This window comes from Onychomys torridus, chromosome 1 (genome assembly GCF_903995425.1).
Source record: "Onychomys torridus chromosome 1, mOncTor1.1, whole genome shotgun sequence".
NCBI classification, from domain to species: domain Eukaryota; kingdom Metazoa; phylum Chordata; class Mammalia; order Rodentia; family Cricetidae; genus Onychomys; species Onychomys torridus.
This window is the reverse complement of record NC_050443.1, coordinates 176840998-176863671: the sequence shown is the minus strand read 5'-3', so window position 1 is coordinate 176863671 and position 22674 is coordinate 176840998. Positions and strand designations below refer to the sequence as shown.

Genomic DNA, 22674 nt, shown 5'->3' with positions numbered 1-22674 from the left:
ATAATGTATAAGTAAGAAATATGGGTTAGTAGTTAGTCATCTATAATAATCAAACTTGTAGTTATGTTAGGTATATTTTCAAGGTTAAACAAATATATTTTAGATAGACTAGGTGGTCTTCAAACACTTCCGAGACCTGTAGAATATGACACTTAAGATATTTCAGTTACCTAAGGCTTTTCATACAGTGAAACACATCTGCTCCTGGGAGCACCAATTTACTTCAAAAAAGGATGATGGGTATCAAAAACCTCCATATGGAGTTTGCTTTCAATGTGGCAAAGTTACCCAATGGGCAAGAAACTGCCCTTGCCTTAACTGCTGACAGTATGCTGTCCAAATTAAACAAGCAGGACACAAAAGGTGACTGATGAACTTTGCCAAGAGAAGGTAGAGTAGTTCTTCAAAATTCCTGCTTCACAGAAAAGTCTGTCAGATATCTAGGCCTGTAGGCAAAGATGGATGCCCAACATTGCAGAGGAACCTTGGAGTGACTATCCAGTGAGCCAGATGTCTCTGTCATTTCTTAGTTTTGGAAGCTTCTTGCTCTGTGCTTCCTGTTTAATAAGGTAATACTATACCCCTCTTGGGTCTCTGATGGGGTTGAAGACAGCCATAGTTACAGTTTTCTTTGTCATAAAATTGAGAAAAGAAACTCCCAAAAGAGGTATAAGGTTGAGAGACACAAAAGCTTAAATTGTTTATCTAAGAAAATGTTGTTCTTGTTCTTTATTTTTTGTTTGTTTGTTTGTTTTTTGAGACAGGGTTTCTCTGTGTAGCTTTGTGCCTTTCCTGGAACTCACTCTGTAGACCAGGCTGGCCTTGAACTCACAGAGATCTGCCTGCCTCTGCCTCCCAAGTGCTGGGATTAAAGGCGTGTGCCACCACTGCCCGGCCTCTAAGAAAATGTTTTAAGGTCTAAAATGATAGCTTTGGGTTGGTAATACAAGTTAGGACAGAAAGTGAGTTAGGACTCACCAAGTTAGGAGATATAATAGAGTAGTTTCTCTGAATGTGCCAAATACAAATGGACTTAACATTGTGAATGCAATCCTTACTTGATAATTGTTCTTTTTGTACATGGTTTTACTGTGTTAGAGTTAACACATTTCTTTTTTATTTAGACAAAAAGGGGGAAATATTGGGAAATATTTGGTCACACTGCGAACCTTAAGTTTGCATTCTCATTAATTAAATAAAGTTAACCTTGGGCCAAGAGGCTACATTAACAACTAGTTGACAGAAAGTAATCATAGAGCACCAGAGGGTACCCAGAAGAGACAGAGAGACACTGGAAGAAAAAGAGAGGGATTTGGAGTGCTGCAGCCTTTTCTGGTTTGGCAAAGCAGAAGCATGGGTCTTTCAAAGGCTCTAGCAAGGAGGAAAGGTTAGCTAGTTGTGACCCAGCTTCACTAAGACAGCAAGTTTTCACTCCAGCCTTTGAATCTGGAGTCTTATTTATAAATAGAAAGATAGAGATTTAGTTAAAGCTACTTTTAGCAGCAGTGACAGAGCCAGTGTCTGAGGGAACAGAATTGTAATTGCTGGCTGAAACAGCAGTAGGCTAAGGTGCATCCATTGTGCTGAGGCTAAGACAACAACCTACAACTGAGCACTCCTTCTCACTTGCCAGGTTCTGGAGTTACTTATTCTCCAGGATGGATTCCTGGGAGTTGTTGACACTGTTAGATTGGTGTATTTATTACAGCATAATTTTATACAACAAACAAGCAGAAACTCTGTAGAAAACTCCATTGACATTTCTGCTCTTTGGGACTTGTGATTCCCAGCTAAAACAACTCCCCTCTACTCACCTCAAGCTTGATCTGAGAGTTCACAATTCAACAGTGCACAAAGAAAAGGAGACACGCTACTTAGGATGAGGAATATTTTCTTTTTTTAATTAGAAACCCAAACCATGTGGCTTTGAATGTCTTCGTTATAAACGGAACAGCTCTCTACAGCTCCTAAGTGTCAACTTTCAATAAAGCTCTTATGAAACATTTGATAATTAAGAGGACACAGAAAAGGAACAAATTGAATTGGCCTCTGAAGACTGATTGTATTGAGTCTTTCTCTGTTCTGCCACCCAAATAATGACATGGAGACATTATTAATTATAAAAGCTCAGCCTAGCTCCTAAACTTAAATTAACCCATACTTTTATTAACCTACATTCTACCACATGGTGTTACCTCTCTTCCATCTTGTACCTCCTGTTTCCTCTCTGTGTCTCCTGGCACCTCTACCTTTCTTCTCCCCAGAGTCCTCTGTGTCTGGAAGTCCCAACTAGTCTCTTCCTGTCTACTGTGGGCCCTTCAACTCCTTTTTATACCAATCACAGCAAGTACATCTTCACATAGTATACAAATATCCCATAACTGATAGAATGCCAAATCTTAAAAAACTGGCTGAATTTCATAGGTCCATTATGACTGGTGAACCTAAGATGCTGACATTCTTAGAGAAACTTCTGCCCTCTGAACACATCCAGGGTGGAAAGCTGTGGAGCAACAATACTTGTTCTGTGGTAAGACTTGCTGGCTTTTCCTGAGAGAGCACTGTGATCTAGCTCCTTGTAGATGTGGGGTAGCCTCATGTCTGTACAGTGCTAGTTAGATTCAAGTTTTCACAATAGGTCACTTTTTCTTTCATGTGCTCTGGTCTCTAAAACATATATAAAGTAGCTAACTCTAATTATCATACAGAAAACTTGTAAAGGCCACTCTCCAGAACCTCATCAAAGCCTGGGGCTTCAAAGTGCATGTGGTCCCAGCTTTTGCTGAGTTAACTGGTTCAAAGGCTAATTTCGGGGAAGTGGGGAGGCATTGCCTTCCTTTATACACCAGACATTAATCCAATCTCCTAGAAGAATTTTTTTCCAAATTATATTTTATAAAGGCCCATTTCTACACTGATTCCAAACTTTTTTCTTTTCTTTCTGAGATAGGGTCTCACTATGTAGCTCTGGCTGGCCTGGTACTTTCTATGTAGACCAGGCTGGTCTTGATAGCCACCATCTCTGCCTCCTAAAGAGAATACTGGGACTAAGCGTGTGCCACCATGCCTGGCTTGTAAACTCTTTTGAGAACCACATCTATCTATACCCTAAATCCTTTAATGTGTGAAATTTCTGTCTGGAGAAATTGCCTCTTCTTTTATAAAATAGCTTTTTCTTTTGGATGAGTGCTGTTTTCTCTATAGTTTGAGAAATTACAGGAATTTTAAAAAAGAGAAAATTAACTGCAGTCAAGAACTTGTTTGGATAAAACTGACTTCAGGTGTATATGGAACATGATATTGGAGCAATCTGGCAGGCCTGAAATTCAGAAGAGAAAGGGCTTGCTGAGATGTGAACCTCTCGGGAACAGAAATAACACTACCTATTGAGCACTTTGTATGGTGAGCAACTGTAAAGAAAACCCAGATGCTTTTCACACTCATTATACACATAACCTCAAAAGAGCCGTGAAAGAAAACACAACACCCAAGAGTAACAAGACCACACAGGCAAAGTCAAGCCTACGGTAAGGACCCGAGGGTGCAGTGCCAGGCCTCCTGGCTCTAATACCCTGACCTGAGTAAGAAATTGCAAGAAACGATCTGAATGTCAGAAGTCTCCATCTTCACAGACATTAGCAATAGTAGATGATCTGAAGATTTTATTTAAGAGCCCAATGATGACAAAAAGCCTTTAATCCCAGCACTCAGCAGTGAGTTCAAGGCTAACCTGATCTATACAATGAGTTCCGAGCCAGCCTAGTCTATACAGTGAGTTCCAGGCCAGCCGGGCTACATAGTGAGACTCTGCCTCTCGCAAACAAACAAACAAAGTAATAAAATAAAAAAAATAAAATCCAGCACTCTGCCTGTTAATCAAGAGTGGATATATGAAAGAATACTGAGAAGAAACGATTTGTAATGATGTTTCTTGGCTGCGGGAAGATGTTCATCCATGTTAGAATAGCAATGCCTCCAGTCAGGCCTGTTGTGTAAGGGGAGAGTTCACAATACGCATGTAACATAAATTGAGCAGCTACCACCCTAGAATGAAATGAAGCAACTCCACCTTATACACAGGTAAAATGTTTCAAGCAGTGTGTGATACAAATGAAAATCCACCTGCACATTTTGGAAGCAGATGGGAGTGAATATTAGTTCAGCCATTAAATCTGGGTCAAGTGGTGGCTACAGTCACTGGCATCTTTTCAAATGAGCTAGAAAGAAAATGTCAAAAGTACACAAGGGCCTGGGGAATGGTGGGGTAGAGGAGCATCTCACAGTCACGTGGTACCTCACCTAATCCCAGCACTTAAGGGCATTGGCAGGGGGATCAGGAATTCAAGGCCAGTCTTGGCCATATGAGACCCTGTTTCAAACAAACAAAGGTACATCATATATAGGATTGGAGTTATTTGGTGAAAATGTTTGCTTATATTTTACAGATGTCTGTGTGTACAGCCTTGCAATAAAGGGAATTTACTATGGCCTCTATGACAGCTAATCTCTCTTGTCACCTTGATGGGATTTAGAAGCACAATGGAAGCCAAAGTTTGGACCCGTTAGTGAAGAACTGTGCAGATTAGGTTCAGTGAGGTGGGAAGATTCACCCTAAATGTAGCTGTACCGTTCCATGGGGAGACCAGCTGAGCATCAGCATTCCCTCCTCTGCTTCCTCACTGTGGCAGGAGCTGCTGCTCCGACCGCCAGGCCTGCCCCACCACAGCGGACCGGCCCCGGGAGTTGGCGGCCCAGAGAACCCTTGGGTCACTTTTGTTACATAGTCTGTCACAGCAGCATACAAAGTAAGGAACACAGTCTATTAACAGTCTGTAATATCCATTAATAGTTACTAATTATTTCTGACTAAACTGTAATCTTCAACACACAAGTCAAAACAAAACGACTTAATCTTTTTAACAAATATGTAACATGAACTCAAAAGCATGAGAAAAGCAAACATTGATGCCTGATCCAAAATTCTGTGAAACACAAAATTAGGTTTCTGTGACGAGGTGCACCTGGGTGTTCTATTTCCGTTACAGTCATCTGAGGATCCCTAATTTCTCTGTGTGACATTCAGCTTTTCTAGATGAACACCAAAACGGTTTCTACCAAATAAAACCTGAACCAGATGTGTTTACATCTTCAGTCATCATTTTTCTGAAAATATGCCTGGAATTTGCAAGTGAACTCTTTCAGTACCACAGAGTGCTGCATGTGCCTATGATTTTGTAGAGAGGGATGAACAGCAAATATTTCAGTAACCTCAACCGATTCTAGCTTGGGGAGAAAGCCTGAACAAATTATTAATGTAAATATGTCTTTTTGTTACTGACATAAAAGTGATTTGTCTATTGTAAAACTTTTAAAAGACGCCAAATAATGTAAAAAATAAAATAAATATAATCCTTATTCCCCTACCAAATAAAATATTTTGTAGTTAAGAAACAAAGCAACTGGCAAAAAATTGTATCCAAAACAGATTGTAAACTGCACGGCAGTGCTGAAGAACAACGTGCAATCGACTAGAAAGAAATGACTCACATGTTAACACTTTTGCATGTATGTGGGTTGTATGTACGTGTGTGGGTTGTATGCACGTGTGAGGAGGTGGTGCTAGCCTATAGAGGGTGACAACTTTGGCATCCTAACTTTCTCTTCAGTGTTCTTCTATCCTGCTGAATCCCCCAAGGGGTTCAACTTCCTCTTTCTCCCCTCAAGTGCCTAAAAAAGTACAGTTGGATTTAGTCAAGGCTACCTCTACAGACAAACAATATAACCATCTTAAAGGGGTCCTGCTGTCTTCTTGTGAGTGTGTGTGTGTGTGTGTGTGTGTGTGTGCGCGCGCACGCGCGTGCAGGTGTAGGTGAGGGAGGTATATGTGTGTGGAGGTAAAGGTTGACATTGGAATATCTTCCATGATGTCTTTCCACTCTATCTTTTGTAGGTAGGGTCTCTCACTGAACCTGGAGCTTACCATTCTGCCTATGCTGGGTAACCAGCAAGCTCCTGGATCCACCTGTCCTGGCACCTCAACAACAGGGTCGCAGGTACATGTCACCATGCCAGCATTTGATTCTGGGTGCTGAAATCTGAGTCCGGTCTTCATGCTCACACAGTCAGCACTGCTGAGCTATTCTCTGAGCACCTCAGTGTCTTCACTTTACAGTTACTGAACAAGGCACGTTTTCATTAAAAAGTACACACTTAACAAAATGGTTCTGTTTTTATAAAAATCCCAAGGCTAAAAAACAAAAAAACAAAAAAACAAAAAAACAAAACAAAACAAAAAAACAAAAAAACAAAACAAAACAAAAAAACAAAAACAAAAACAAAACGTGTGGAGATGATAGCTCAGTGGGTAAAGCTCTTGCTGTGCAAATACTATGTTCAAATCCCCCAAACCCTGAAGAAGAGCCAGGCACAGTAGCACTAGCATGAGTGTTCTCACACACACACACACACACACACACACACACACAATCTTTCAGTGGAATTTATAATCTATAATTTCCTTTCATTATTAAGAAATCCAAATATAGACAATTTAAAATATTTTTAGTCTAATTGTTCAATTCATAGCCTTATGTTTACAAGTATTGTGATGAACAGGAAAGACACTTGTCCATGCAAATTCTTCTTTCTTACGTTGTTTGTTTGTTTGCTTGTTTTCTTTCTTTCTTTCTTTCTTTCTTTCTTTCTTTCTTCTTCCTCTCTCTCTCTCTCTTTCTCTCTCTCTCTCTCTCTCTCTCTCTCTCTCCTTCTCTTCCTCTCTCTATTTATTTATTTATTTATTTATTTATTTGAAGCTTTGAGACAGTGTCCTATGTAATTCAGACTGGCTCTGAACTTGCAACAGTGTTCCTATGTCAGCATCCCAAGTCCTGGAATTACAGTCCTATACTACTATGTCTGGCAATTTGTTTTTTTTATTATGATTGAGGGATTTTAGATTTTTTAAAAAGTGTGTATGAATGACTCGTCTGCATGTATTTTGCCCTCAAAAGTCAAAAGATGGTGTCAGATCCCCAGGAACTAGAGTTATGGCTGGTTGTGACTATCATATGGGTGCTGGGATTTGAACCTGGGTCCTCTATAAAAGCAGCAAACACTCAAAAACTCTGAGCCATCTCTCAGTCCTCTGGGTTTTTTGTTTGTTTTTATTAAGGAAATTCAACACATAGGTCATTGTGGTAGTTTGAGTAAGAAGGGCCCCCATGTGTTTCAGTACTTGGTCCTCAGTTGGTGGAACTGTTTAGAGACAATTAGGAGGCGTGGTCTTGTTGGAGGAGTGTCACTGGGGGTGGGCTTTGAGGTTTCAAGACTCCTATCATCCCCAGTGTGCTCCCTGCCTCCTGCTTGTGGTTTGATGTGAGCTCCAGGCTGCTGCACCAGCTGCCTGTTTCCAGGTCTTTGCTCCACCACCACAGAATCTAACCTTTGGAACTATCAGGCTAACTGGACAGTTCCAGGTAGAAGTTGTCCTGCTCACGGTGATTTGTCACAGCAATAGAAAAGTAAAACAGTCACTGAGAAAACATCAAAGAAGAAAGAGAAACGTTCTGACAGACTTACCTTGGACCCAGACAGCATACTGGACAACATTTTTGTTCCTCTTCCAATCCCAACCACTACAAACAAACAAACAAAAAATAATATGACAATCTATTCTGAAATCAAAGTTTGTCAAACATTTGCATATCTTGTTTATAATTCACTGGCCTATGCAGTTCAAGGTTATAAAAAATACACAGTAACAGAACTTGGAGTCACTATTAATCCAACTAGATGATGTCAGGCAACTAAGAATTCTGAATAGGGAAAGAGAGAAAAGAATATTTTCCCATTCCCACATATTAAACACAGCAGATGCCTCAACCCAGTCAACTACAGGATGGAGATTCAGAGCAATCCCAAAGGATGTGGTGGGATTGTGTATGGGTACCATAAGATAGACATGGTACAATTAGCCATGTTCAAGTGGGCTGATGAAATCCTGACAGGATTCATTACTAAGCAAAGTAAAACGCATCTTCGTAGCTAACAAACCATTACAGATGATTAGTAGCAGGCAGCATACAATCAAGAAAAGGAAAACATGGCTGATCAGCCAACAGAAAACTAACCAACCAAACAAACAAACAAACAAACAAAACCTACAGCTGGAATGAGGGCCAAGAGAATCGCTTCAACCCAGACCGGCCAACCACAGCATGGTGGCTGTAGTTCGCTGCTATTTCAAACATGACTTATTGCTTGTCTGACCTTCATTACAGTGACTTGCTTTAAACTACTAGGGCTGTGCAGCTAAGGCCGCAGCCTGGGGGAATTCTGTTCCCTCAGATACTGTCTCTGTTGCTGCCGCTAAAGGTAGTTCTAACTAAATCTCTGTTGTTCTAGCAAAACTGGAGATTCAAAGGCTAGGGTGAAAACCTGTGAGCTCAGAGAGGTAGAATAGCAACTGGCCAGCTTTCTCTCTTTGCTGGCTACCTGGAAACACTCCCTTTCACACCACATTAACTAAAAAACCCACACTAAGCTCCTCCTTGCTACTTCCTGTCAACCAGTTGCTAACCCCACCTCTCTGAGCCCAGTTTAATTTTATTTCATTAATGCAAAAGCAACACATCTTTAAATAGGTGACAAATGCAGCATAAACAAATGTTAACACATCTTTGCCTACTTAAATAAATATTCCACAACTTATCCTTACACATCACAGCTCACAAAGGAGAATAGAGTGGATTTAATAATTTCTTTTTATAAAAGCGGGCAATTTTTTTGTTTGTTTGGTTTTTGTTTTTGAGCTGAGGATTGAACCCAGGGCCTTGCGCTTACTAGGCAAGTGCTCTACCACTGAGCTAAATCCCCAACCCCACGGGCAATTTTTTGTAAGGCTCCAAGTATTTACCTTTAGAAAAGAACATAATATAATCACACAACTCAGAATTAGAGGAAACAAGGCAAAATGGCTAAAACTGAAAAAGACTATCATCAATATTTGAGCAGCTTACCATTTAATTTCTACTCTTTACTTTCATTTATTATCTCATTCAATCTTTCTAAGTTATATCATTATCTCTACCTCAAACATGAAGAAACTGGGGACTGCAGAGACTAAGGATGTTGATCTTTTCACAGCTCAAGAAATACAAGGTGGAGTTGAAGTTCAAACCAAACTGTGTGTTCTCCTCACCCTGCCACCCCAACCCAATCACTGCACATCTACCCCCAGCCTTCCTTTCCTAAAATAGATCACTTCATAAGTGTTTCTGTAACCCTCACTGTGCACACTGTGTAACCCACACTATGTTCACAACAAACCTTCATGAGGCCCAACACACAAGTCCCAGCTCCGTAGTTGTAGATGTAACCATTTTGTTAAATAAGAAACACAGAACCAATTGCAGAGTTAAAAACCATAAGGTCAGAGCAAGAGCAGAAAACCTTACCCTTCACTGCTTCTGCTGTTCTTTCTCTCCGCAAGAGACCTACTTCTGTGCGTGCTGTCTATTTAAAGACTTTCTGTTCTGTTTTCTCATTGGTTGTAAACCCAGCCACATGACCTCCTCGTCACTGCCTGTTTGTACAGACCTCCAGGTCTTCTATGGTTGGTATTGAGATTAAAGGCGTGTGTCTGCCATGCTGGCTGTATCCTTGAACACACAGAGATCCGCCTAGCTCTGCCTCCCAAGTGCTGGGATTAAAGGTGTGCACCACTACTGCTCGGCTTCTGCTCTGGCTTGCTCTGACCTCAAGGCAACTTTATTGACATACAAATAAAATCACATTTCAATACAAATAAAATATCACTATATGTAGTATTCAAAGTTCAACCTTCAAAATATAGCTCAAGTCTCAACTCATTCATACCCCAGCCTCCTCTGAATGCCCACACCACCCACTAGGATCAGTACTTTACCTGTAAGTAGAATCAAAATAGTTCAAGATCTAAGATAAAAGGCCACCTGCCTTCAGTAGCTCTGAAGACCTCAGGGTTATTCAAACGGCAGCACTTGCTAACACTGATGGGCAAACACTTTGTATAATAGCAACAAAGATTTGATAATTCGATCACATGCAGATGAACCCTGCTACTCCGTGTGTGTGTGCACAGTCCTGAGAGGACAAGAAAGAAGCCAGAGAACTATTTCTGACTTTGAAGCGTGTGTTCTCAGTGGAAACAAATAAAAACAGGGAGAAATCACAGTGTTTAAAACTGTTGTCCCAACTAATGGGTGAATAATGCTAACTGACATGTGGCAGTGTATATAAAGTGTCAATGTGAACAGACGGAGAAGCCGCTGGGGGAGATGGCAAGAAGGACACCCAGAAAGCTGAGGCCAGAGAGGCTTCAATGAACACAGCAAGTGGAATAAATTGGCAGGGAATGCATGGGAAGAGAAGCACATTCTACAGGAATAAACCGCACAAGTTCTCAGACACAAGAGTGGGGCAGTGGTTCATCAGCCACACAAGCAGTTAACATGGGTGATTTTAACTCAGCTACATGCTGCACTATGACAATGGCTTCCAGCCTAATTAGATGGTCTAGAATGCTGGAATTTCAAGGAGACACTTGAGAGTCACCCAGTGTGGTGGTATTGTGTTCCCCAAAATATTGTTCACCCTAATAAACTTATCTGGGGTCAAAGAACAGAACAGCCACTAGATACAGATGCTAGAAAATGGTGGCACTCACACCTTTAATCCTAGCATTCCAGAGAGAGAAACTGCAGTTATAAGAAAGCAGGCACATGGCCTGAGAAATGTGGAATGTAGGCGGTGTTCTTCTGTGTCCCAACAGCTGCTCCCAAATAACCATTCAAAGACTTATTATTAACTCTGGCTGCCCCTTGTGACATAATCTGACACACTGAGGGGTTCTAGAGATGAAGACAAGATAACTCCAGGCAACAGCTCTTATATTAGTTTGTTTTGCACTCTCCCATAACACACACACACACACACACACACACACACACACACACACACACACACGCATGTATATATATATACATACATAACACATACATGTATATATTTATAGATGCATATATATTAAAAATCCTAATTTGTCTTTCAAATGTACTTTTTACCTTAGACCTTGAATCTGTACCATTAATACAAAGAAGAGCACTGTCTCTAAAATGCATAAAATACTTCCCAGTAAGACGGCAGATTAAAAGCTGCCCCATATGACATGTAGCAAGAGCAGAGTCAAGATATGGAAGAACGGAAGCGTGAAAGTAAGAAAGGGAGAAAGAACACAGAAAAGTCACAGAGGGACAGAGGGACGTCAGGACAGCTCAGTGACTCAGTGGGGGAAGGGGAGACGCCAACCATCATCCCCTCCAGCCTTATTCTCCCTGGCAGGGGAAGCAGAAGCCTGATCTAAAGGAAACAACAGTACATAAACCACAGAAAAACATAACTGTCAGTCGCAGGAAAAACAAGTCTACATGTGTATAGCTCTCCCAGGACTTCACAATTATCTCAATTTTTTTCAGGGTCTCCTAAAGATGCCATCACCCCAGACAGCAGGATGTAATTTTAAGAACATGATGCCCACATGGGGAGGTGGGGAGGGTGGTTTTTGGTCATTCATTGGGTTATGGCTATTTGTTATCATTTAGGATGGTTGGTTACAAGTTGTTATTGGTCATGGTCAAGAAAAAAGCTGAACTAAGGAGATTAGATTTAGGGATCCTGTTATAAAAAGAAAAAAGGGTGATATAGAAATAGGATTGTAGCTGGAGTTTTCTCCAGTCCTGCCCAGCCCCACAGACCCCACAACCACTTATAAAATAATCACTCAGAAGCTCATATTAATTAAACTGCTCGACCATTAGCTCAAACCTACCACTGTCCAGCTCTGACACTTAAATTCAGCTCATTTCTGTTAATCTATATGTTGCCACATGTTCCATGGGTTGACCTGCTGCCTTTACATGCTGCTCCCTGGACGGCAGGCTGGCGTCTCCTCCCCTCAGCCTTCCACTTTCAAGAATTCTCCTCTTTTTTTGCCCTGCCTATACTTCCTGCCTGGCTACTCGCCAATCAGCATTTTATTTATCAATCAATCATCTACAGCACAAGATAAAAAGGTAGATTATTGAATCTACTTTTAAACCAAAAAAAGCAACTCCTAGTTTTAAATATTTTACATTGATATGGATTTTTGTATATTGATACAAATTTTAAGTTATTTTGATTAGAACATACTGTACATGTTTCTAATCTTGTTCAAGGTATTGTACCTACATAGCTCATTTATCAATGTAATGTAAATTTCTAGTCCTTGAAAGTTATTACAAACTATTTAGGATAATAAAGAAATGCAGGTTAGTAGTTAGCCACCTATTACAATCAAACTTGCAGTCATGTTAGGTATGTTTTCAAAGTCAAACAGAGACATAGTTTAGATAGTCAAGTGGTCTTCAAACACTTCAGAGATCTACAAAATATAGCATTTATGATGTTTTAATAACATAAGTTTCTTTTTTCATGACAATGAGACACATCTGCTCCTGTCAGCACCAATCAACTTCAGAGAAGATGATGGACATCAAAGAAACTCCATAAAGACTTTACTTTCTTTGTGGCAAAAGTTAGCCACTGGGCAAGAAACTGCCCTTGCCTTGACTGCCGACAGTATGCTGTCCAAAGTGGACAAGCAGTACACAAAAGAAAGTGACTGCTGAACTTTGCCAAGACAAGGTGGGACAACCCTTCAACAATCCTGCTTCATGGTAGTCTGTCAGATATGCTAGGCCTGTGGGCAGAAGATGGATGCCCTAAGGTTGCAGAGGAACCTCGGTTGACTGTCCAGGCAGCCAGCTGTTTCTGTTATTTCTTATTTTTGGAAGTTGTTTGCTCTGCACTTCCTGTTTACTTAGATAATATTATATGCTTCTCAGGTCTCTGATAGAGCTGAAGACCAGATAGTTATAGTTTTCCTTGTTACCCATCTCAGAAAAGACACTCACAAAAGAGGTATAATGTGTATAAGGTTGAAAGACATCAAAAAATAGTTTGGGGTTGGTAATGCCAAGTTAGGATAGAATGTGAATTAGGTACAACACTTTGGACTCACCAAGATAGGATAGATAATGGAGTATTTTCTTTGAATTTGTCAAATGCTAATGGACTAGACATTGTTAATGTAATTATTGCCTGTATATATTTGTATATAGTTATAATACTTATTGTATATAGTTTTTCTATGTTAGTTAAAACTTTTGCTTTTTGTTTAGACAAAAAGGGGGAAATACTGTGTGATGTTTTGTTTGTCTTCTGCCAAAGTTTGCCTGGCAATCAGAGGGCAGAGTTAGCCACTAGCTAACCATAGAGGCAGTGGTGGCATACACCTTTAATCCCAGTACTTGGGAGGAGGAAGCAGGAAGATCAGGAGTTCAAGGCCACCTTGGGACACAAGAAATTAATTAATCTAAAAGAGAAACAGAGTCAGGTGGTGGTGGGGCATGCCTTTAATCTAAGTACATGGGAGATGGAAACAGGAATACAAGGTGGGAGGAGACAGGATCTCCGGCCCATTCAGCCTGAGGATTCCTAGAGGTCAGAAGTCTCTCTAGTAGCTGCTTCTCTTTTAGCTTTTACCCTCAATATCAGACTCCAGGTATTTATTGTTAAGACTAATTAGGATTGTGCTTCATGTATACATTCACCTGAACCCCCACCCCCAGGGCAGATTCTGGCTTTAGATGAACCAAAAGGAAGCCCCTCATTCCTTGTGCTGCCTCCCCTGCTCATCAGCACCTTTATTTTAATTCTTTTAAAAAAGCTTTTATAGGGCCAGGCATTGTGGGCAGCCTTTAACTAGCACTCAGGGAGCAAAGGCAGGTGGGTTAAATCAAGTAAAGTATCCTGTAAAGCAATAAAGGTCTGTTTCTAATACATGGGATGGAGGTGATGGGAGGCCCAGTCTATGCATTCCTGTGCCTACAGATACAATCTCAGAAAGTTTTCAAATATAACTAACTTATGGATACATACCTTAACAGTTCATAAAGAGAAGACTTCAGAACCTCTTCCAGAGTTTCAAAACAAGAAATTTAAAAGGACAAATGATTTTTCTCCTCTCAGTCAATACTACCAAGTTTTCTTCCACAAGCAATTAAACCTATAAATTTCTGTGAGAAACAAATGGCTTTCCCTCAAGAACTGTCAGGTGTATGTTCTAAAAAGTACTAATCTGAGATTATATTCGATACAGCAATACCCCAAAGTTGTACTACACCTTGTCAGTAGCCCCACAACTATCCCATGCCCAAAGACTAATAAATAGCTAGGATTTATTATTTGTAGTGTATTTATGACTTAAGGAGGTTCCCTGACATAGTAAGGAGTACCAGGGAAGGACTGGAGAAATTCCCACTCCAGCTTCCTCAACCTTTCTCCCTCCTGCTTAGGGGAGATACTCGGCTTGCTCTTTCAACAACAATGCTGAAATGCAACATCACATATACAGTGAGTGCTTCTCTTGGGGAAACATGTCAGAAACACAGTAACCAACACTTGATTTGGCACTGGGAAATGGTCACCCAGGCCCCGTGCCTGTAGCAGGAATCTTAAAAAGTTCTTATTAATAAAATCAAACCTGAGGCCAGTTATTGGGGGTGAATGGTGGAAGATCAGAGAAGCAGAACAAGCCACAGCTTCCTCACTGTGCCAGTTCCTCAGCTGGTCTTGTTTCCCCAGACTGGAAACTGCTGTGTCCTCATCCCAATTGGTCTCAGCTGAACTGCTGCTCAAAAGCCTAACAGCTTAACCAGCCAAATGCTTACCCAGTCAAATGCTTCTAGTTTCTGGTCCTCACGCCTTATACATCTTTCTTTCTGCCGTCACTCCCTGAGATTAAAGGCTCGCTTTCTGGGATTAAAGGCGTGTGTCTCCATGCTGCCTGTATCCTTGAACACACAGAGATCTGCCTAGCTCTGCCTCCCAAGTGCTGGGATTAAAGGCGTGCACCACCACTGCCCAGTTTCTGCTATGGCTTGCTCTGACCCATTTTCTAGTCACCATTTTTGGCTCTGTATCTAGTGGCTGTCTGTTCTCTGACCCTAGATAAATTTATTAGGGTGCACAATATTTTGGGGAACACAATATCACCTGTGTGGTAGCATAGAGTTCCAGATTCCTAAAAGGAAGCAGAAGTCCAGAGTCAAACAGCAAACCATGTGTATGACATAGGAAAGGGAGGAAATAGTTCCTACAAAACAGGTCCACAGATGGCAGCCACACCCACGCCTTTCTAAACATAATGGTTTCATACCTGGTGTGTTAACTGTTCTATTCAGATTCAAACCTTTGTTCAAAACCCTGTGCACACACAGAAGAGGTGATGGTGCTGTGTGCTGTGTGGTGCTGTGTGCTGTGTGGTGCTGTGTGCTGTGTGGTACTGTGTGCTTTGCACCACTCAAGGGCTTCCTAGAAGTACAACTAGAACCTTCCAAGGTGTGCTGAGGAGCCAGGCTTCAGATGATTTAATCTGCATTTACCTAGCATTCAAGTCTCTTACCCAGGACACCATGCGCAGCGCTGTCCAGTGTCCCTCCATGTCCAATTCTCAATGTCTGCCTTTGCCTCTTGTTCCACTCTGGAGTTGGCATCCCAGCTTCTACAAGAGTGATTGGGATGAAAAGAGTAGTTACCAAGATAAGTCGGGAGGAATACAGATGACAAGACCACTATTCAAACTAAAGACACAGCGCAAATGTGAGGCCACTAGCAAAAACCAGATTTTAAAATGTACAGCAAGCTGAGTATGGTGGTGCATGCTTCTAACAATGAGTGTGAGGCCAGCGTGGTCTACCTGGTCAGTTCCAGGTTAGCCAAGGATACATGATGAGACCCTGTCTCAAAAATCAAAACAACAGAAAATGTATGGCCGGCCTGGGAATAGCTCTGTTGGTAAGGCACTTACCACTCACCATAAAGCCTTACTTCAATCCTCAGGACACACATGGAAGGAAAAGCTGGGTGTGGTGATGTGAGTTTATAATCACAGAGCTGAGCAAGGGGAGACAGGCAGGTCTTGAAGACATCTACTTGGTGAGTTCCAGGCCAGTGAGAGACCTTGTCTCAAAATAGTGTGGATGGTGCCTAGGAACGACACCTCAGGTTGACCTCTGGCCTCCACACACATGTACACACACACACACACACACACACACACACACACGTATAGACACTTCCTAAACAAAAGAACAGTACTTCAAAATTGGTCAACTAGAAACTAGTACTAATTTTTTATGAAAAAAATTCTTATTTATTTATCTATTTATTTATTTGTTTGCTGTTTATGGATGCTTTGGTTGCATGTACAGCTGGGTACCACATACATGCAGTGCCCAAGGAGGCCAGAAGAGGGCACTAGAGCCCCAAGAACTAGAGTTACAGATAGCCATGAGACCCCAGTGGATGCTGGGAATCGAACCTGAGTTATCTGGAAGAGCTGCCAATGTTCTATTTTGATGAACCATTTTCCAGCCCCAGGAAAAACAATTTCAAGCATGTCAATATTTAAGCTAACTCAGTGAATTCTAGTAATACCCTGTAGTTAGAAAATGATAATAAGCTGATTTTGGCACTTAACTGCTACTTTTAAAAGTCCTCAGTAAATATCTCTAAATGTTTTCAATTTCCTCTGTCCTTCCCTGATGCTTGCTAACCTTGAAAGCACATCTCACACAGGGTAATTCTACACTGAGTTCTTGAGCTAATTTTATTTGTTGCCCTCATGATCAAAACTTACAATTCACTAAAGAAACTAATCTCAGAAAAAGTATAAGGACAAGTACAGAAACATTTAAGTTGCCGCTTAATTTCTGAAGCATTGTTTTATTGAAAACGGGTTCTTCTCTTATAAAATACATCCCATTGTTTCTCCTCCTTCCACTCCCTCCATTCTCCCCTCCCCCAGATCCACTTTCCCTCCAAGAGCAACAAGACAAGGTAAAAGCCCTCATATGGAGGCAGGACAAGGCAACCCAGTAGGAAGAAAAGAATTCCAGGAGCATGCAGAGTCAGAGATACACTGCTCCCACTGTTAGAAGTGCCACAATAACACCAAGCTAGCAGCCATAATATACACAGAGGACCTGATGCGGACCCATGTGTTTAATAAAAAGAAAAAAGGATCCTAACCCAGCTCATGTCACATTCCCGTCATTATGACAAGCGTCATACCTGTACCATGTCCCTCAGCCCACCTAACTTACTTTATAACCACCAACACCAGGGGACAGAAAACAAGACAGGAAATGAGAAGAAGGCAGGGCAGAGACAAGGAGAAAACCAGCGGCAGTGGGAGTGGAGAAGACAGATGGAATATTCAGAGGGCTGTGCTGGGTCACCCAGCCTCACAGCATGACTCCCATCCCACTGGTTCAGAATCTCGAGATCAGGCACACAGTCCCAGTGTCGCTCAGACTATAACGTCACCACATGTGGAGGAATGTAACTGAAGCAACCACTCTAAGGAAGTGGTTCTCAACCTGTGGGACCCTTTTGGAAATTGAACAACCCTTTCACAGGGGTCACATATCAGATACCCTGCATATCAGATATTTACATTATGATTCATAACAGTAGAAAAATTACAGCTATGAAGTAGCAACAAAAATAATTTTATGACCCCCTCATGTTGGGGGTCACCACAACATGAGAGTCTGTATTAAAAGGTCGAAGCATTAGGAAGGTTGAGAACTACTGCTCAAAGATTAGGCCTGGACTTCAAATGCTTCACCTTCCAGTGCTTTGTGGATCTTTGTCAGGGTTGCAAGAACACATTAGGGAACTCTTGATATTTCCAACTTGAGACGCCTCACAGTATGAACATCTCATAAATCCAATCATCTTGTCTGAGCCCAAATTTATCTCTAACTTACACACATAATGTCTCTGCCACACTTCTGAAATTTTGTTCACTCTTCTGAACCAAATATTCAGAGGAGTGTTTCTGGATGACCACATAAGATCCTTCTAACTATGAAAACCTGCTATGCTTCAGGCCTTGAAAGGTTCAAAGTCATAGAAGAGAAGAGATCCTTCAGTGGTGGAAATCAATGCAAGGACAGGTGGGGAATGTCTACTAAGAGCCTACGGCTGCTGACTAAGAGTGAGCCAGTGTTTGTCAGACCTGGACAGGTCACAATGTGCTATCATTAAGTAACCTGCAAGGCGATTCTGACGGGAATTAGGATGGCATTTGGGAGGCACAGTTTAGCTAATATAGATAAACAGAACAGCCAATGACAAGCACTATAGACAAGGAGGGAGGAAGGAGGCCAGCATCTCCATGATGCTGTCCAGAAACCAGCCTAGTGACAGCCTTGAGATGGCCATCCTAATGAAGTGTAACCAAGAAACTTTAAAGTTTTGATCCTATGAAAAGCTTCCCTAAGAATGTTAATCTCTGGTCAAAAAAGCCAGTTTACTAACAAACCAGGCCAGATGAAAGCAACATACCTCTGAAGGAAAAACAAAACTAAAAACATCACAGCACTTCCCTTTGATGCAATTCCTTAGTTCAATATCTGTAGATGAATTGCTAAATGGTCTTATAAATAAATAAAAAAAAAAAAAAAAAAAAAACAGAGCCAGATATCAGGGTTAAAACCTGAGATCAAAGGAATAGGAAAAGCCACAAGTCACCCTCACCTTACTGACCCTCAGCTTCCAAAAGAGACCTACTTCCTGTATACTCACACCTATATGCCTGTCTGTTCTTCTATCTCATTTGTTTTCTCTGTCCAGCTACATCACTTCCTCTTTCTGCCCAGCTCTGTCACTTCCTGTCTGTCTATACAGACCTCCAAACCTTTATGGTTAGCTAGTGTTGGAATTTAAGGCATGTGCCACCATGCCTGGCTCTGTTCCCAGTGTGGCCTTGAACTCACGGAGATCCAGACAGATCCCTGCCTCCCAAATGAAAAGATTAAAGGCGTGTGCTACCATTGCCTGACCTCTATGTTTACTATAGTGGCTGGCTTTTCCTCTGCTCCTCAGATAAGCTTTATTGGGGTGCACAAATGAAATACCACCACTAATATCCTCTGGCAGACAATAGCGTATAAAGAACTCAATGTTCTAGTATCATCAGTGATATAATAAAATATCTCCACAAAAGGTAATTTAGGAGAGTTTATTGTATCTCATGGTTCCAGCTAATTGCCTGTCACCGCAGAGCTTGAGAGAGCTAGTCACACCACATCCAATCAGGAGCAGAGTAAGAATGAAGTCATGCATGCTTCATGTGCACTCTCTCACACAATTCAAGACGCCCTGTCTAGGGGATGGTGCTGCCCCTAGCAGGCTGGGTCTTCCTATATCAGTGAATTGAATTAAAACAATCCCTCTTAGGCATGCACACAGGCCAACTCAATAGAGATAACTCCTTTCCCTTACTGAAATCTCTTCCCAGGGAATTCTAGGTTATTTTGAGCTGACAATCAATGTTAACCATCACAGTTAACAAATGAGCAGGTGCAACACCAGCATTGAGCATCTGGAAGAATGTACCTATTTGTCAATAAACATTTAAATTTGCATTTTACCTGTTACAATTAGCAAATTCCTATCTGAATAGGAATAGGGTCCAAGTCTAAAAAACAATTTAAAATCAGTTATGGAGGTGCACACCTGTAAGTCTCACATTGAGGAGCTGAGTCAGGAGGATTACTGTGAATTCCAGGCTACCCTTGACTACATAATGAGTTCAAGGCAAGCCTATCTAAAAACAAACAAAATAGATGAGTCTTCCAGGAGACACTGAACAAGGTAATATGTTTCTATACTAGTACCAAGACAGGCTTGTGGTGATATTTTGTTTGTGCTCTAACAAATAAAGCTTGCCTGGAGATCAGAGTGCGGAGCTGAGAGCCCACAACAACTTACATTTTTTTTTTTTTTAATGACTAAAGCCTGCAGAAATCACAAGACTGTAAGACCAATTAAAGGAACATAAAGCCACTGTTCATCTTTTGTCTCTACAGGACAGCAAAGATGCAGCTTAATGTGAGAATCAGATAAAACCAAGGCTCTGGAACTGGGGATTGTTCATAAGTAAAGTTCTTAAGGTACAATCATGAGGACCAGAGTTCGGACCTCCAGCACCCACATGAATACCATGTGGCATTGAAGCCTGCCTGATAGCCAGGCTGGTTGTTCCCTGGAGCAAGCTGAGTTCAAGAGAGGTACTCTGCCTCAACATGTAAAATGGAAAGCCTTCTCTAAAGATGGCCATCATCACCTCTGACCTACACACACACACACACACACACACACAGAGAGAGAGAGAGAGAGAGAGAGAGAGAGAGAGAGAGAGAGAGAGAGAGAAACAGAGAGAGAGAGAGAGAGATGGGAACACATCCATGCTCACTACACATATATACACTTGCAAAACAAAACTAAGGTTTTTTTATTTGTTGTTAATGCCACAGTTTTAAGTTATCTACTGGGCCGATGAACTATGCTTTTCTAATATTTTCCCAGTGCACATGAATCAACAGGAAGAATGCTTAGAAAAATGGCCATCTTCTGTGGTTGATATATTGTGCACCCCAATAAACTTATCTAGGGGTCAGAGAACAGAACAGCAACTATATTAAACATAGAGGTTAGGCAGTGGTAGCACATGCCTTTAATCCTAGCATTCTGGAGGCAGAAATCTGGATCTCTGTGAGTTCAAAGCCACATTGGAAACAGAGCCAGGCATGATGGCACACAGCTTTAATCCCAGGACTTGAGATCTCATGTCTTGCTTGGGAAAGACACATGCCTTTAATGGCAGGATGGCAGGAAGCAGAAAGACATGAGGACCAGGAACGGCTTTTAAACTTTTATGCTTTTTAGCAGCAGTACGGCTGAGATCCATTCAGATGAGGACTCAGAGGCTTTCAGTTTGAGGAAACAGGATCAGCTGAAAAGTTGGCAAGGTGAGGTTGGATGTGGCTTGTTCTGTTTCTCTGACCTTTCAGAATTCATCCCAATACCTGGCTCCCAAGTTTTTTATTAATACGACCTTTTAAGATTCGTGTTACAAACTTCTATTTTAATGTTCCTCAAAATATGCTCCATAAAGTACTTCCACTAGAATCTGGAGCAATTATTTAAGAGTGCAATTTCCCAAAAACATCCCAGATCTTCAGAATCACCACCTTTGCAAATGTGGAGATTCGGAACCTGTATTTGATTAAAAGACGAATTCTCATGACCACTAACAGGTAAAAATGATGTCCTTTCTAAGTCCTAGCTAATTCGGTCTATCGACTTTTCAAATATATTTTTAATGTTTTTAAGTTTGCAACTTGGGGGTACAAACCCGAGTTTCCTTTGGTGGGACTCATCCACAAGAGCCAAACAAAAACCCTGGGAGGGATCAAACCACAGAAAATTGGGTTGCAAGCATCAGGGTGGAAACTCGTGTATGCAAGTTGGCCCCCAATCTACACACACATCATGAGGCACTCACATGGCCACTGTTGGAAGTCTGCGCTTGATAAGTCCAACCCAAGATGCCCAGGATTTCTGTCTAAAATTAATTCAACGGTCGCTCTTTTTCTCTCTTGAGCCGTGAGCGCGCAAATTAAGTCAGTAAGTAAATAAATACTAAAGTAAAATTTAAAAATCCCAGGGTCCTTGCCCTGCGGCGAAGAACACCGCAGCCTGGTCCCTACCCGGGCTGCAGTACCTGCCAACAGCTTCTCTTTCAACCGATTCAGCAGCTCGGCTGAAGTGGGCCCTTTGGGCTTGTGCACGGCGAACACGCCGCTGAGCGACATCAGTTTAGCAGCCAGGGCGGCTTTGGAGACCTGAGCTTGCGATCTGGTCCGGGACGCTACCACTGCGGCTGCAGCTGCAGGGTTCGCGGCTGTTTCTGCAGCGTCTGGGGCTGAGTTTGCAATCAGCAATGACAACACCTCCGTCTCAGCAGCTGCCATGCTTTCACAGTCTGTACCCACTACCAGGAGGCGCACACAGATGACTCACGAGCCTGAGCCGCATCCTTTCCCTAGCAGTGCCGTATCCTTTCTCCGGCAGTGCCGCGCGGCCTTCTGGGAATTGTAGTCCATAGCCTCTCGGTACTGGCCACGGGCTTGCTATGGCCCCTCAGAGTTCTGATGGAATCTCCACTTTATCTCTGTTTCTAAAGTGCTCTTAATTCCCCGAGGCAGGAGTACATTGGAGTTGTCGTTGTAAAGTACCCAACACAAACACCAAATCTGTGAATTTTAGTTGTGAAGGGCTCACTTCCTGTTCACGGGCACCCTTCTACAACTAAAAGAACCCACCCCCACCCCGCCCCGGAAAAAAAATGTGTGTGTGTGTGTGTGTGTGTGTGTGTGTGTGTGTGTGTGTGTGTGTGTGTGTGTGTGTGTGTGTGTGTGTGTGTGTTTCTGAAGACTCGCCTTCTGCTTGGCTCACTGTTTTATCTGATGTTGCATTCTCTTGGATTTGCAATTAGAATGAAAAATCATCTGAATATAATATACACTCAGCCGAGCAAGGTACCTATAGACCTCATCCTGTATCACAGATGCCTCACCCGTTAGTGGCTGTATAAATATCTGGGAATGAATAAATGAATTCTAGTCACTCAATGCCCCAAAGGAACTTATAGACTAAGCCAGTGATAAATCATGTAAC

General features: G+C 41.8%; 1 protein-coding gene across 1 annotated transcript in view; it reads right to left on the bottom strand.

Moving 5' to 3' along the window:
* Trub1 (TruB pseudouridine synthase family member 1) overlaps window positions 1-22022 on the bottom strand; it is a 49996-nt gene extending 27974 nt beyond the window's left edge. The window contains exons 1-3 of the mRNA XM_036173743.1: window positions 21719-22022; window positions 15545-15643; window positions 7579-7634 (exon numbers count right to left, since the gene is read on the bottom strand). Coding sequence (XP_036029636.1) covers window positions 7579-7634; window positions 15545-15643; window positions 21719-21968 — 405 coding nt within the window. The 5' untranslated portion in view covers window positions 21969-22022. The remainder of the gene's footprint in view (window positions 1-7578; window positions 7635-15544; window positions 15644-21718) is intronic.
* Between the last annotated feature and the right edge of the window lie 652 nt (window positions 22023-22674).